The 17,604-nt window shown below is 39.8% G+C and overlaps 1 protein-coding gene across 1 annotated transcript in view; it reads right to left on the bottom strand.

Annotated features, from left to right (window-relative positions):
* Positions 1–17,604, bottom strand: part of LOC127158624 (Fc receptor-like protein 3) — a gene marked incomplete at its 5' end in the record, with an annotated part of 70,037 nt that overhangs the window by 45,167 nt on the left and 7,266 nt on the right. The window contains 3 exons of the mRNA XM_051101685.1: positions 16,381–16,647; positions 16,922–17,200; positions 17,297–17,467. Of these exons, the coding sequence (XP_050957642.1) occupies positions 16,381–16,647; positions 16,922–17,200; positions 17,297–17,467 (717 nt within the window). The remainder of the gene's footprint in view (positions 1–16,380; positions 16,648–16,921; positions 17,201–17,296; positions 17,468–17,604) is intronic.

Genomic DNA, 17,604 nt, shown 5'->3' with positions numbered 1-17,604 from the left:
TAATGTGTGTTATTTTAATTTTTTTTTTTTTTTTTTAAAAAGGATGTTGATGTGTCTGAAATCAACCATTTCAGTGGGCTTAAACAGATACTTTACAGCAGATTTCATTCACAAACAACGGACAGTTTTGACCTAAATATGATTTTCAGTTACAATAATTAATCCTAAAATTTGACATTATTAACTCTCAAGATCTCCCGGTTCTTACTTATGAATTCAGTTCACTGGAGACTCGCTTTAAACGTATCATTTGAATCAATGAGTTGTCGACTCTAGAACAGCAGCTGCAATCGTATCATTCCAATTCGTGAATGAATTGTTTGGTGCGGTTTGCGAATCGATTTAACAGGTTCATTGAAAAGAGTCAGTTTGTTCATGAGTCAGACACCACTTCTGCATCTCAGATCACGTGATATATTATAAGGAGTAACGATATGTTTTATGAAATGTAGTTAAGTAAAAAGTACTATATTACGCTATAGAATGTAGTGAAGTAAAAGTGAAAGTTACTAAAAATAAAACTACTCCAGTAAAAGTACAAATATAAAAATAAAAAAACATTTATATGTGAGGTCCATGTGGTTTTGACATGGGCTGAAAAAGTGAGCCCAAAGTGGGATTGTCTGTGGGTTCCATAATGGCCCCATGCCAATTGCCCACATGGGTTTCATGTGGGGTTACACTTGCCAACAGGTGGGCCCCAACTGATGTCACAATACTCAATATAATATCGAACCGTTCGGTACGACATCCACGGTTCAATACGTGCTTGTGAATTGTGGTTTTTCGGTTTTGCATTTAAATAACTTCCTTGTTTTATTTCTCTCAGAATTTGCTGTATGTGTGCCCGCGATTTCACATGCTGAAATGAGGAAACGCTTCCCCGTTCACCTCTCGCATGAGGTGATTTTAACTGCAATGGAAACAGCTTTTTTCACATTTACAGACCACTTTGCGTACATACGTCACATGATCATTTTTAATGTACTATAACTTCAAAAAAAAAAAAAAAAAAACTCATATGTGGCTGCTTATACGAATACTGACTACACAATGCTTGAATAAGTGGCTTTCCTTGCCATTAAAGCTTGGATAACCTTTTATTTACACTGCAGAACTGATCGTGGCCACTCTAGTCAAAGCTTGTGCTCATTAAAATAATACGGTTTATATACTTTTTATTCTCAAACGCTCGTCTTGCCTTGAAGTCCCTGAACTCTGTGTGTTCTGACTCAAGACAGTTAGGGTATGTCGAAAAACTGTATTTTGTCTCTCAACTACAAAAATAATTTCAAAATCATCCTACATCGCTGCAGAAGTTCTGATCCAGTCTATGCAAAGTGAACATGCAAAGAAGATCAAACAGCCTTAACAAAAAACATAAAACAGAGATATAGGGTGATTTTGAAGCAGAGGGAGAACATGAGATGGGAGTTTTTCGACATACCCTAACTGACATGAACCAGAACAAAAACGGTGCAGGCAGAGTAAGACGAGACAAGCGTTTGGAATTTAAAAGTATATAAATTGTATAATTTTTATGAAAATAAACGATCATTTTACTAAATAAGACCCTTCTTCCTCGGCTGGGATCATTTACAGCCACATTTGGAATTGTTTGAAGCTGCATTTACACTGCATTTTGTAAGTTCAAAATCGGGGCACCATAGCAGTCCATTATATGGGGAAAAATGCTGAAATGTCTTTCTCAAAAAACATAATTTCTTTACGACTGAAGAAAGAAAGACATTAACAGCGTGGATGACAAGGGGATGAGTAAATTATTTGTAAATTGTTATTCTGGAAGTGGACTTTTCCTTTAATGAGAAGTCTATACATACTTTGGTTAAAATTTCTCAGTGGTAGTGTAAAAAAAAAAAACACCCATTTTACCATGTTAAAATCAGCCCGTTTTAGAGTGAGCCATTCTGTTGCATGTTCCTTTAAATGCTAATGAGCTCCGCCACCCCGCCCCTCTCTTCTATGGGGTGACGATCAGTAATGCTTACTTTAGCCGCAAAACTTGCTAACGAGCACATTATTAAGAAAGAATTGCTAAGATACATAAAAAACCCATATACTCACTTCTGCTGTAGGTGAAACTAGATTACAAATGATTTGCATGAACATAGACGCATTTATGTAGGTTACTGGGCGCATTTCCTTCAAAAACAAAAGTAACGTTAATCCTCTGCAGGTCGGGAGTAAATGATGAGTGTTATATGCATTACTGCATCCAACAACAGCTCAATCGCTCAATCTGAGACATTCTTGTTTTCCCCTACACCGGAGTCAAAACAATAATGGTGGTCAGACTGTTCTCAGCGCTCACTTGGCTCATTTAGGGTGGGTTTAAGGCAAGACTGTCATGTCAATCAACTATCATGGGAGCGGCCTTGATCAGTATGACGTCACACCACCAACACGCTGAGAATGACCTGATTTGAAAAAAGGCATATTACTTATAAAGATGAAAAAAATACCACTGGGTGAATTTTTAATCATTATAGGGTGGTTGTGTACACACACTGTAAACACACATTTACGTTCAAACAACTTGTAAAAGTGAGTTTTGGATCCGATGACCCTTTTAAATGATTTTCAACAGTCGTTTGGTCGCATCTAGTGTAGACAGACTTTAGCTGTGACGCCATGACAACTGTCACATCTGGTGTAGACACAGTGTTAGTCATTTACAAATAAGGGTGTTTTCACACCTGCCTCATTTAGTTCGGTTGATTCGCGCTAGAGTTAGTTTTCCCTCTTGGTGTGGTTCGTTTGGGCAGGTGTGAATGTAGCATTCGCACTCGAGTGCGCACCAAAAGCGGACCAAAGAAGCGTACCGAGACCTCCTCGAAGAGGTGGTCTCAGTAGCTTTCAAACGAACACTGGAGCGGTTTGGTTGTAGTGAGAAAGCAATCCGATCCAATGGACCAACGAACTAGGCTTTATCACACTGTACAATGGGTAATTACAGTTCCATGAACAGCAGTAGCTTTGTTGTTTTGCTAATACCGCTTAAAATGAACCTGTGTCTGTCTGCGCCATTCAAAATCAAAGTGCGCCTTTTCATTTTATAATGCCGTCTTATTGCTCTGTTTGTAGTAGGTGTGTTTTAAACATGTTTTCCTGACGAATCCTGGACTCCTGCTCAAAATTATAAATTAATATAATGATAAAAAAAAAAAAAAAAATGCAACAATAAGCCCGCAAAGCTGTTGTTGTTCCATCCTGACAGATGACAGATGACAACTGAGCGGAATCCCGGAAAAAAACATGGAACTTTGAGCAATGAGAGGACAGTTTACTCGCGCGTGAGCGCACCATGAATAAAAAGCAACATTGTAATAATTTTAACCCCTGTTTCGGAACAAAGCAATCGATCTACAGGTGTGAAAGCACCCTAAGATTAAGTGGGGTTTGGATCAAGATTATGATCTTTAAACAATTAATCGTGCAGCTCTAATTTCTGATAATATATGTGTCTCCATCTATTTATGATAATATTTGAAGAGAAACATTACACTTTTAATTCAGAATCATAACTATACATTGTATTAAAGGTATAGTTCACTCAAAAATGAAAATTCTGTCATCATTTATTCACCCTTATGTTGTTTCAAATGTTGGTAACCAGACAGTTGACGGGCTCCAATGATTTCCTGTCACGGAGTCAGACCAGAAATGAATGATCGAAATATGTCCCCGTGTAGCACAGCGGAAAACTCAAACGCGGATACACACGAGTGAGTAGGTAAACCACGCAACTTGATCTGAGAACGCTCCAACACGGAGTAGGGATTTCCACCAAGAAATCCGCGTTCTCACACGCACACAGACAGGTAAATAAGACGCTCCGAAGAGCAGAGAGATTACTCACGTGAGTTGACGAGGAGTTGGGACCTGATGTTGAGCCTCTCATGAAACTCAATGTCTGGTGCTGGATAGACACCTACTTCCTGCTTAAATACCTGCATGAGGTTACTTCCGGGTCCTGGTGACCTCACGTGACTCAGTGCGTGTGACAGTACCCCCCCCTCCAGGACCGGCACCAGACGGTCCTGGAACGGAGGATACCCGACGACGGTAGTCCTGGATGAGAGCTGGATCCAAAATGAACCGCCCGGGAACCCAAGACCGTTCCTCCGGACCGTAGCCCTCCCAGTCGACGAGATACTGGGTGCCACGGCCACGAGGGCACGAATCAAGGATTCGCCGGACGGTATATGCAGGACCACCGTCCACGACCCGGGGCGGAGGTGGTGCAGGAACCTGGGGAGACAGAGGAGAGAAGAAGACATGTTTGAGTTGGGACTGGTGGAAAACAGGATGGATCCGGAGAGATGTGGGCAGCTGGAGCCTGAAGGTGACAGGGTTTGACCGATGAGTGATCTTGAAGGGTCCGATGAAGCGAGCAGTGAGTTTTTTTGAGTCCGTTTTTAGATTGATATTGCGAGTGGATAAATAAACCCTGTCACCAACATGGAACAATCGTCCCGGAGGGTGCCGGCGGCGATGTTGAGTGGTGTAGCGGGTGTTGGCTTTCTGGATGGCGATGCGTGCATGGTTCCAGAGCCGCCGGCACTGGCGGACCAACTGTTGGGCAGACGGGACCTCAACCTCCGGTTCTTGATGTTCGAACACCGGAGGTTGATACCCGTAGCATACCTCGAATGGGCTCAGGTTGGTGGCAGAGGATGTGTGGATGTTGTTGGAGAGTTCAGCCCAAACAAGGTAGCGTGCCCAGGAACGCTGATGCTCGCCGGCAAAGCATCGGAGGAAGCGCTCCAGCTGTTGGTTGGCCCGCTCCGTCTGACCGTTAGTCTGTGGGTGAAATCCGGACGACAGACCCGATCAGACGGCAGAAGGCCTGCCAGAACTTGGCCGTGAACTGGGGCCCTCTGTCCGAGACGATGTCCTTGGGGAACCCATGCAGGCGGACTACGTGTTCGAGTATGAGCTCCGCGGTGGTCTTGGCAGAGGGGAGTCCGGTGAGAGCCACCAGGTGCACAGCCTTAGAGAAACGATCCACAATGGTCAGGATGGTGTTTTTCCCTTGAGATTCGGGAAGTCCAGTGACAAAGTCGATGGAGATATGCAACCAGGGTCGTTTGGGGATGGGGAGGGGCTGCAGCTCGCCGGTAGATGGGGTGTTAGTGGTTTTGGAGTGAGCGCAGATGTTGCATGCCTGGACGTACAGCTGTACGTCTCTCCTCAACGTCCTCCACCAAAACGCCCTGGCGATGAAGGTGATGGTCCTCTGGACTCCCGGGTGTCCTGCCAGAGTAGAGTCATGCCCCCACTGGAGTACTTCTTGGCGCAAGGTGTCGGGTACGAAGAGACGTCCAGTAGGGGTATCCGAAGGAGGGGGATTTTTTCCGGGTTGGGGTGGGTGAGGACTGGAGCGGTGGTGAACAGGTTGCACAGAGTCTTGAAGGCTTGGACGGCTTCGGGGGTGAGGTGAAAGGCTCGGTGAGATGGTTTGGTGAGAGCAGTGAGGGGTGCTGCAGTTGCGCTGAAGCCCTGGATAAATCGCCTGTAGAAGTTGGCAAACCCCAGAAAACGTTGTAGCTGTTTAAGCGACGTGGGTAGGGGCCACGAGCGCACAGCCTCCAGCTTCTGGGGATCCATGGCCACACCCTGAGATGAGATGACGAAACCGAGGAATGTGGTGGAGTGCTGGTGAAAAGCACATTTCTCCAACTTGCAGTACAACTGATGGGCCAGCAACCTCCGTAGCACTGCTCGGACATGCTGGGTGTGTTCCTCCAGAGTCTTGGAATAAATGAGAATATCGTCCAGATATGCGTAGCACCAACGACCCAGCATGTCCCGGAGAACGTCGTTTATGAATTGTTGAAACGCAGACGGACTGTTGCACAGACCAAACAGCATAACGAGGGTTTCGTAGTGAGCGGTGGGGGTTATGAAGGCCGTCTTCCACTCATCGCCCTCCCTGATGCGGACCAAGTTGTAGGTGCTCCGTAAGTCCAGCTTCGTGAAGAAGCGGGCACCAGAGAGGGCGTCCAGGGCGGTGTTAGTAAGAGGGAGTGGATGACGGTTCTTGATGGTGATTTGATTTAGCCCCCGATAATCCACACAGGGACGAAGACCCCCGTCCTTCTTCTTGACGAAGAAAAACCCCGCGGCCGCCGGGGAGCTGGAAGGGCGAATAGTGCCGGCCCGAAGCCCTTCCGCTACGTTCTCCTCCATCGCTTGATGTTCGGTGGCAAACAGGGAGTACAGGTGGCCGCGAGGGGGCACCGCGCCCGGCACGAGGTCAATGGCGAGGTCGTAGCGACGATGAGGTGGAAGCTGAGCAGCGCTGCGTTTGCTAAAGACCTCGGCCAGGTCGCGGTACGGGACAGGGACCTCCTCCAGGTTGATATCGGAGGCCTCGGACTCCCCTGAACACGTCCCAACCTGAGCCCGGAGACAGAGCTCCTGACAGGTCGCCCCCCAGTGGACGATTTTATTGTTGGTCCAGGAGATGAAGGGGCCATGGGGGATGAGCCAGGGATGTCCCAGGATGACGGGTGGTGAGGTGATCTTGGTGATATACAGTTGAATCTTTTCAGTGTGATTGCCAATGATGAGATGGATCTCTTTGGTGCGACGGATGACAGGGCTGAAGTTGAGGGGGCGACCGTCGATGGCTGTGATGGTTAACAGTTGGGATAACACCTCAGTCTCAATCCCCAACTGGGCGGCATAATCCTGATCAATAAAGTTACCAGCCGCACCTGAGTCAACAAATGCGGTGGTCACGATCCGTTGGTGGCCCACGAGGATTGATACCTGAAGGAGCATCCGGGATTCGGCAGGTGAGGATTTTTTTGTCACAGGACCAGGCAAAGACCTCCCCCTCTCTACCTGGTCTGGCCGTTTCCCGGACGAAGAGGGCAGATTGCTCGATGGTGATCTGGGGAGGCGCAATAGGCACATAACCCTTCGCGGTAGCGTCTAGATGGGTGAAGTAAAAAAAATACTCAGAAATGGTATACAAACATATCTACATAAACATAGCATGTAACATTCTTAACTCTTCTATATATTCCAGCGTTTCCGAGTGTAAATTACAGTTTAATCACTCACTTCACTTATTCCAGTGCTCCTTTACTTCTCATGAGTTTGAGTTTAAAACTAAACATTAATACACACAAACACACACCAACGTCAAACACTAATTTACAGGATCTCACACATCCAGTCTGCCACTTCCTCTTTGTTCACATTCCAGCTTCTGTAGCAAGCACGTCACCAAACTGATTGGTATATTTTCAAACTGCACTAGTAAAAAAAACAGTCAGATTAATCAATCTTGATAAAAGTAACCAGGTGAAACAACCAATAGAAATTGTTTCACAGTGGTAATGGAAAATAGACATTTTTATTTATTTATTATTATTTTTTTTTTAAAGAAACGTGTGTGTATTTAGTTTTATTTTTTGGACTGTATTATTTGATTAATTGGTCAAGTAGTGTTTTCATGACAGTGTATAAATAAAAATGTAATAGTACTATGTAAAAGTCCACACAGAATCTCACTGCTCTTTTGAGATTAAAACTGTATCCATTAGAATTATTATTACTAATGATAATAATTAAAATTGTACATATACATTTGGATTTTGAAGAGATGTTTTGATCAAAATATCATAAAATGCTAATAAATAAAATATCAGTAATCATAATCATTCAAAAGGCAGATATTTCTTGTTATAGACATGACATTTGTGAACATTACCCAGGGCATTCCAATGCAGGGGTTCTCCATTAACTGTTGCCTTTGTGCTCATGGTGAGTTTATATGAAATTTACACTGACAATCACATCAGTTCTAATAAATTATATAAACTTAAAGTGATGACATTTAGCACTTTGTAAATCTCTCTCTCTCTCTCTCTCTCTCTCTCTCTCTCTTTTTTTTTTTTTTTTTTTTAAGGTCTCCTTCAAGGCACAAAAAAGTTGAAAGCTCGGGCAATCGTGGCGTAGTTGTTAGAGAGGAGAAAAAACTCCTGCCCACTGTGTGTTCACTACTCACTGCTTTATGTGTGCGCACTTGGATGGGTTAAATACAAAGCACAAATTCCGTGTATGGATCTCCATACTTGGCCACACATCACGTCTTTGGCTTTCCTTTCCTTAAAGACACATTACAATACAGTAGCATAGTAGACCTAACTATTCAGCTACAGCTCTGCACAGTTCAAAAATGAGTCTGTTTTTTTCCTAATAACAATATTTATTGTTGTCAGCCACTTTAACATGGTAAATATACAGTTTGACCATTAACACTGCACTGTGCTTACAAACAGGTAAATAAACTTAAATAAAGATTAAAGGTTTTGTTGTAATTTCTCATTTAAAATGGTTATGTCATCTATAATTTTATGGTCTGGTTTCACAGACAGGGCTTTGACTAAACCAGGATTAGGCCATAGTTCAATTAGGACATTTAAGTATATAGAGAAAATTTTATTAAACATTACTGGTGTGCATCTTGAGACAAAACAAAGGCACTGATATATTTTAAGATCAGTCAGTGCAAATTTCTTTCAGTTGAAGCAGCTCAGACTTACAATTTAGTCTGGGGCTAGGCTTAAGCCTTGTCTGTGAAACCAGGGGTATATGTTTTTTTTTTCTTTGATCCAGCTACCATCAGACCTGCTAAAACAGATTCATCTGGATGTTGTGTATGAAGAAGGATTTTGTATACTGTGGCATCAGAAAAAGGGGGTTTTCACAGCATTCTGTTTGGACAGAGTGTTTGATGGCTTCTGTTCTATGGACTGCTATTACAGCATGGATGAATAAATTGATGTATTAATGAATTTGGGTGTGGTTATTTATTTATTTATTTATTTAGTGTAGACAAAAAAAAAAAAAAAAATTGTGTAGACAAGCTAAAACTGAATAAATATTTTAATGGCTAAAGTTGTGTCTGTTTGCCAAATTGGTTAATGCAACTTAACAGATGGTTATTAAACAGTACTTATTCTACTGGTTCTTCTGATTATTATTATTATTAGTATTATTATTGTTGTGTTTTATCAATCATATATATTTGTCCTTATCAGGCAAAACTTTTTTAGTTTCCATGCACTTTTAGTAAAAGTACAGAAAAACTGTAAAGCATGGTTCAAAACAGTAGAAATTACTGATTCTATAACATTTTTTTCTATCCTGTGTAATCAGTACAATAGTAATATATCACTAAAAGATTTTTCGAACTTATGAACAGCTTGTAAGTTCCCATATACATAAAATAATAATTGTAATATGTTTTTGATTAATTATTTTGATTATGGATGCACTATAAGACCTTTGCAAAGGTGGTGAAGACATCAGTAACCTGCGGCCATTCAGAATGAAATTCCGAAGGTACATTCGAAAGTAATATTTTTAATATCATGATCACTATTTTTACTGTGAAAGAATGGGATTTGGGTTTATAGAATTGTGTTGGATTTATTACTTAAACAGATTAAATGGGTTAATAGCGTTTAAGATAACAGCCTGCCTTTATGTTTATGTTAATTAATCGTTTGCGTGGAGTTCGCCTTTGACATAACCTGCATATTTTTATTCCAGCTGGGTTGATTCCACTCATCCTCGAGTAAACTGCTGAGATTTGTGCTGTGAGCAACTGTTTGACTTATGTGTCCCAGTGACCAGTACCTGGTATCTATAGTTTCACTTATTGTATTAATAAATGAGTGGGTTAAGTTAATTAATGGTTTGTTTTTAGCAGGACAAACAATTTCTTTAGGAGCGCTCTTTTGGGGGTTGGGGTGATCACTTACTGCATATAATGGGATTAAGATGGCGCTGCTGTTTTGCTGTGTGTGTTTTGTTATTTTGTTTTTCTCTTTCCACACTAAAGCTGGTGATTGAGGCAGTAGCCGTCCCAATTATCTTACCGCTGTATGCGTTGTGCTTTGACTGTCAAATCTTTCAGTTTTGTATTTCTCTTTCGTACAAATCTTGTCTACGGTCAACCAGGTTGTGTAATATTAACAATTTGTGAAATCTGTTTTAGTCAATCAGGTGTCAGTATCATTTTGTTTTGTGTATTTGTTGATTAATTGGTTTGCTTTGTGTTGTTTTAGGCCCCTGATTTGGGCAGCTAGCTGTTCTAGTGTCCTGGTGGTGGTGTTTGGAGCACAGAGTGTGGATTGCCGTTTGTGATCACTCACCTCACTGTGTGTGTGTGTGTGTGCATGTGTGCGCGCATGTGTGTGTGTGTGTGTGTGTGTGTGTGTGTCTTTACAGCTACCCTGCTATGGGTAAGCCTTAATCAGTCAAGTTATTTGTTTTTGTGTGGTGTACTGAGTGACATCTTTGCCTGATCATCTCAAGTGTTTTATCTGATTATTGTGAATTTAATAAACATATACTGATACCTCTGTCCCTGCCCTTCATGGTAACAAACCTGTGTGTCTGATTTCCATCAAGTATTCAGTTCCCCTTTCATGCTGTCTGGGTAAGGGCTCCAAGCTCAGGAATGGCCTGAACGGCTTGACGTGTTTCAACTCTAAACACATAGTCAGCTCTTAACACCATCACAATCACCACAACCAGAAGAAAGTGTGCAACATCTGGACATGACAGTGGGAACAACAATATGTGTAAAGCATATGTGAATTCATGTGCTGTGGGTTAAAAAAATAATAAAAACTCATGTTCAGTGATTGTTTAAAACTTGATAGTATTCTTTACAAATAATACAATAATACCAAAATACACAATTAGAGATTAAATCTTATTCATTAAAGCAAATGGTTATTGGCCCTGGTTCTTCTGCTTTTATTGACACTGTGAGACGTGACACTTTTTTTTTTTTTTTTTTAAACAAAGCAGCTGAAGAAATAGTTTCTTTATTTAAAAAGGAAATATACACATATAAAAGCATGAAATATTACAGCAGGAGACTCACACTAAAATAAATAATATACATGCTTATAAATGACACTAAGTGGAGAGGGGATTGGTTCATATTACCAATAACACATTTTTGGTCAAAAATAGCAAAGACCAAACTGATTAAACAAGTTAACATTCGTGTTGCTTGTAAAAAGTCATATGAAATCAAAGTGTAACTTACATTTTACAATCAATTCCTGATGGATAAAATCAGATGTTAATGGAATCAATGGAAGTCAAGTGTGTTGGGAAAACTGGTTGATGTTAACTTTAACAGCTACAACATGTGACGTACATACAAGAGTTTAGTCATCATGAATCAGGAGTCAATCCTGTATTACACACACACACACACACACAGTAAAGTGATTTACTCCTCCATTTGGATATAGTAATTCCAAAAACATGACTTTTACAATAGGCATATTTACTCTGAGCTTGTAAATGAGATATTGAGAGATTTCAGGATGAAGCTGAAGTTTTCTCACCATCGCTACAGATTAATCACTATCAGACTGAAGTTTCTTCTTTTTCAACAGATGTAACTGTTAAATACACACATAAACAATCTCCTCAGCATTTACTCATGAGTATACAGTGCACAGCATAAATGAGTACACCCCCTCTAAAACTTAATTCACCAATTACTCTTTACCAGGAGCGCAGATGGCACTAGGGACTGGGGGGACATGACTATATTAGCCTATACCGACTAATAAATTATAGAATGTTTAACGAACACTGAGAAAAATAAATAAATAAATAAAAGCGTAACGTGAGGTAAATGACAGCTTTTCAAATTGAAAACCAAAAGAAAAGTGAAACTAATATTGCTTGCATGTTTATTTTTCCACAAGAATCCCAACATGTTCATCTTCTCTGTTTAAAAGCATTTGGATTAGCCTGAAAACCAAATCCCTCCGTCCACCGTTTCCTAAAAATTTGCGTCATTTTTGCCATGAGCTGTGAGCTCGTGCTGACACGGCTAGTTTATAAACCAGGCTCTACATCTGAAGTGATCGCACTGAATACTCCTCATTTACATGATCAGTGAATTCTGACTCCTGCTGCAATGCGGGCTTTATAGAGTAGATGCTTTCTGAGCAGCGCAGACATGCACTCGCACAAATGTGACCACATTAAATTTTAGCTACATAAAACATATTTTGCAGAAGGCATGAAGTTTTGGTGGGTGATTGGCATACTAGACAATATAACAGTTTGATCTTGCATTGCTGGTGTTGATCAGGCAGGCTTTGGTTTACCTTTGTTCATTGTTGTTTATCCATGATTTCAAATAAGAATCCACCAATGGCTTTTTAGTGCAAACCATTAGCCCAAATTATGCAAAGTAACTACTTGAGCATTAGTTAAAGCCCAAATTATGCAAAATAACTGAGTTGAAATCATTTGCTGACAGCTTAGTCCCCCGCAGTTAAAAATCCCATCTGCATCCCTGCTCTTTACTTAGAAGACATATTAGGGTTCTTTGGAGATATAACGTTCCAACAAGCCAGCTTGATCAGTTACCAAAGAATGTCAAAATTATTTGAGAAAATAAGATTTTCTTATCAAAGTGCTAAAATGTTGTGTTGCAAAAATAAAGGGGGCACGTTCAAGGCAATTTTTTGATCAACAGGTACAGTGCCCTCCACTAATATTGGCACCCTTGGTAAATATGAGCAAAGGTGACTGTAAGAATAAATCTGCATTGTTTATCCTTTTAATCTTTCATTCAAAAAATTAACAAAATTCCAACCTATCATTGAAGCAAAACAATGGAAAGCAGGGGGGAAATCTCATTATGAAATAAATGTTTTTCTCTAGTTCATGTTGACCGCAGTTATTGGCACCCAATTATTGTAACATCCTTTATTCAAGATAACAGCTCTGAGTTTTCTCCTTTGTTGCCTGAAGAGTTTGGAGAACAGCTGACATAAGATTAGAGACCATTCCTTCATACAGAAACTCTTCAGATCCTTCAGTTTCTCAGCTCCATGCTGGTGCTTTTTCTCTTCAGTTCACCTCACACATTTTCTATAGGATTCAGGCCAGGCAACTGGGACGGCAATGGCAGAAGCTTCATTTTATGCTCAGTGACAGATTTTTGTGTTGATTATGATGTTTAATTTGGATCACTGTCCTGATGGAAGATCCAACCACAGCTCATTATAGAACAACTAAGAGATGCAGTCAGATTTAGATTTTTTATCTGTTGGTATTTGCTAGAATCCATGATGCCATGTATCTGAACAAGATGTCCAGGACCTCTGGCAGGAAAATAAGCCCACAACATTAAAGATCCAGCAGTATATTTAACTGTGGGCATGGGGGACTTTCTGTACCAAAACCATCTGGTGGGTTTGCTGCCAGAAAGTTCTTTTTTTTAGTTTCATCTGACCATAGAAGCCAGTCCCATTTGAAATTTAAGTCGTGTCTGACAACTAAATACGCTGGAGTTTGTTTTTGGATGAGCAAGGAGGATTTTTCTTAAAACCCTCCTGAACAACATGTGGTGACGTAGGGGCTGTTTGAATTTTTTTTTAGTCTTTTGACCCCAAGACTCAATTAATCTCTGCAATTTTCCTGCTGTGATCCTTGGAGAGTCTTTGGACACTTAAACTCTCCTCCTCACCATGCATTAGGACGATATAGACACACATCTTTTTCCAGTTAGATTTGTAACATCTTTAGTTGATTGAAATTCTTAATTACTGCCCTGATGGTGGAAATAGGACTTTTCAATGCTTTAGCTCTTTTCTTACAGCCACTTTCTATTTTGTGAAGCTCAACAATCTTGTTCTGCATATCAGAACTATATTATTTGGTTTTATTCCTTGTGATGGATGATTAAGGGAATTTGGCCTTTGTGCTCCTCATATTTATATTCCTGTGAAACAGGAAGTTATTGCTGGACAATATCATACTCCTAGCTATTCTAGTGTGCTAAATAAATGCAAATATGAATGGGAATATACTTCAGAGATATTTTACTCATTATAATTTCTAAGGGTGCCAATAATTGTGCCCACCATGCATTAGAGAAAAATATTTATTTCATAACGTTAGTTTCCCCCCAATTTTAATTGTATGAATTTTTGAATGTAAGATCAAAAAGATAAACAAAGCAGATTTATTTTCATAGCCGTCTTTGCTCATATTTACCAAGGGTGCCAATATTAGTGGAGGGCACTGTATGTATATTAAACCAAAACTTTTAAAGACAAGTTATTTTCTGACAATTAAAAGTGTTATATAGCCTACAGAATCAGACTAAGACTTAATGCTTAATGGAACCACTTGAGAGAAAACTGCCAGGAGATCTATTTCTTAGCATGAAAGAGGACAGTGGTACAAAAAGAATACCAAATTATTGTTTTAAGTGTGAAAATATAGCAGAAGTAACACTGACATTCAAAAACAATGGACTTGTGACTCCTGAAATAATCAGGTCTTCACTTTAAGTCTTCAATTAGTGATGAGTGTGTTTTTGCTAGAAAAAGAGCAGGAAAAAAAAAAACAAAAAAAAACATGCAAGTGTCTCAGAGTCTGAAAAAGATATGAAAAGAGTGACACTTTATCTCACAGAGTAAGATGCAGCCTGCAAAAGTGAAATGAATGGTTGTTACCACTAGAATTACCTACTGTAGACAAAACACAATACACTCATTTAACCTCTTTCGAGGCCCATATTTACAAAATGTAGACTTCTGGGAATCCATACTCTGGTCTCAAGAGACCAAGTCAATCATTTCAGATCCAAAAGGATTAAAAATGTTCTGGTGTTGCTAGAGGAGGAGTACAGTGAGAAGTGCCTGGTTCCCACAGTGACGTTCAGTGGTAGTAAAGCTCTTACATTGGGATGCATGAGTGCTGAAGGTGTGAGGGAGTTGTGCTTTATCAATGCTGTCATTAATTCACACGGCACTGTGCTATGTAATACAAAAACCTGAAATAGATGATGCTACCCTCCCCTCATTCCCTGCATTGTTGGGCATTTTTTCAACATAACAATGAAGATATTCATTCTCCCAAGAGGAAAATCCTTCAGTGGACATGTATTTCACTCAATCTTAACGCTGTTGAGCAGCTGTGGGGGATTCTGTAGAGAAGAACTGAGCAACACCCCCCATTAAGGACCAGGGCATTTAAGGAGGTCGTCCTCCAGGAGTTAAACAGCACAGATGTGGCATTTTGTCATGAACTTGTACACTCAGTGCCAAGAAGGGTCAGAGCAGTGTACTTAAAGTTCTGGAGGACATACTAAGTACTAGAATATTATACATTTGCTGAATTAAATCTAGGGTGTATTCATTTCTGCAATCCTTCATTTAAACAAAACTGGTTAATTTACGTATTTTTCCAAAAAAATGGTATATATTAGTATATGTTTAATACATTTCAATTTTGCCAATTTTTCAATTTCTTGCTTTTCTGAACAGCCATCATTTTGAAGCTATATTAATTTAAATAAAATGTAACTAGAAAATGTCTGCATGCCTGTGTCCATAATTTGCATACATGAGGGAATATGAATATATATTTGTACAGACAGTGAGACAGATTCAATTCAATGCATGATTTGTATAGTGATTTTCACAGTATATGCACTTATAATAACTTATAATAAATATAATTAAAAAAAGTAATGCTTTACCTCTCATTCTGCAGCATTTAAAAATCAGCACGACTGTCACTAGCAGATATGGACAAACTGTCAGTACAGAACTGGGTATGTTGAGGAAACAGATCTGAGATTCTGAATGAAACACTGAAAAAGAGACACATAAGCACTTTATTATGCACTGTATCTGAATGAGGGAATAGAAATAAATAAATCAGCTCACACCAGAGGTTGCGCTAGAATTTAACATTGTCCGGCATTTTGATGGACAGGGTCGTAAAAATTCCATTATAATATATTTTTATCCATCATTTTAATTTTAATAACACATTAAATTGCTTTTATTTTTGTTAACATTTTAATTTTTAATCATGCACCTACAGGACGACAGTGGAGTGTTTACAAAAAACAAAATACGCTAGGGCTGGGTTACAAAAAATTATTTCTTGATTTTAATATATTCTCATTTTGATGAACCAATATTGATTCTTAAATCCCAATCGATCTTTTGTAAAATACCATTTTGGCTCTCTTTATTGTGGCGTGATAGATCGTTGTAGCTTCTGCGTACTCGCCTGTGCGTAATCAAATGCATAGGAAAACATTCATGACAGTTTCGTTTTTGTTCTGGATCCTGTGCTCTGCTGCCAGACTGGAGCGCACAAACTGGACAGAGATGGGAATTACAGCTACAATTTACAATAGATCACTCTCAGTGTAATCTGTCAAAGTGACAGATGACCTTCAGATTTTTCAGTCACTGATAAAAAAAAAATATTCCGCCAATGACGGACAATTTTCGGTTAACGCAACCTCTGGCTCACACATACAGCAGTGATCATTTGAGATTCGTCTGACTGAGATCCAGCTCTTGGGTGACTCTCCTCTCTCTGGGTGTTTGCAGTAGTAGAAACCCTCATGTGACTTTGAGACAGTAGTGATGCTCATCTCTGTAGTTTGATTCAGGATGAGTGATCCATCTTTATAGAAATCAGCTCTGAGGTTTGGTGAGGTTGTGTATCGATATAAACAGTGTAGAATCAGATGATCTCCTTCAGTCACAGGGTGAACAGGACTGTCCAGAATCACACCAGATACTGAAACAGAGCAAACATAAACGTATTGCATAAATCGTATAAATATATAAACAATAATTATGTAAACAATGTACAAAAATATATATATATATTTATATATATATATATATATATAGATATAACTATATTTTTTACTGCTGCTTGCTCATTGAGTGTTTTGTTTGTTTGTTTGTTTTTTGTCCACTGATGCTTAATGCACTTGTTCAATCAATCTGCTTCATGCATTGATTATAAACTGCTGGTGAAATGAATAAATACAGAAACACAAACTCACAGTGTACAGTGATATTAACAGGATGATGTTTCTCTCCAGATTCAGACTCACACCAGTACACTCCAGTGTCTGATGTGTTGGTGGAGCTGATTGTACATGTAGGTCCTCTTTGTGATATTCGACGTAATGAACAATATTCCAGCTGTCCATCATCTGTGTATCTTCTCACTCTCCATCCAGTAGAGTTACTCTGGTCCTCACAGCTCAGAGAGAGAGAGACAGATGTGAAGTGTTGAGTTCTGCTGGGACTGACGATCAGAGAGACTGGAGGAGAAACACCTAAGATGACAATTACAGCTTCAGAGTCTCAGATTTGAGGATGGAAACTCTCTTTATTCAATATGAACCAATAGTTTAAGTTCTGTTTGAACTCACCAGTGACCCACAGCAGCTGTGTGTTGCTGTACTGTGTTTTATAGGCTGATTTCTCTCTCTCTGCTCTGCGTGAATAAACTCCTGTGTGATTTAGAGCAGCAGAACTGACAGTGTAGTTTCCTCCTGCTCCTCTGCTGCTGTCTGAGAGCAGATTATAATGACGGCTGTTATCTGTAAAACCAGAGAATGTATTTAATATTAAATGGTACTTTGGACTTGAATAAAATCAACCAGTTCAGGCATTTTCACATGAAGCATGCTATTATGGAATGCCAAAGCTGACATAATTAGAAATAAATAAATAAATA

The sequence above is a fragment of the Labeo rohita genome, unplaced genomic scaffold (genome assembly GCF_022985175.1).
Source record: "Labeo rohita strain BAU-BD-2019 unplaced genomic scaffold, IGBB_LRoh.1.0 scaffold_161, whole genome shotgun sequence".
Lineage (NCBI taxonomy): Eukaryota > Metazoa > Chordata > Actinopteri > Cypriniformes > Cyprinidae > Labeo > Labeo rohita.
This window is presented reverse-complemented; position numbering and strand designations above follow the sequence as displayed.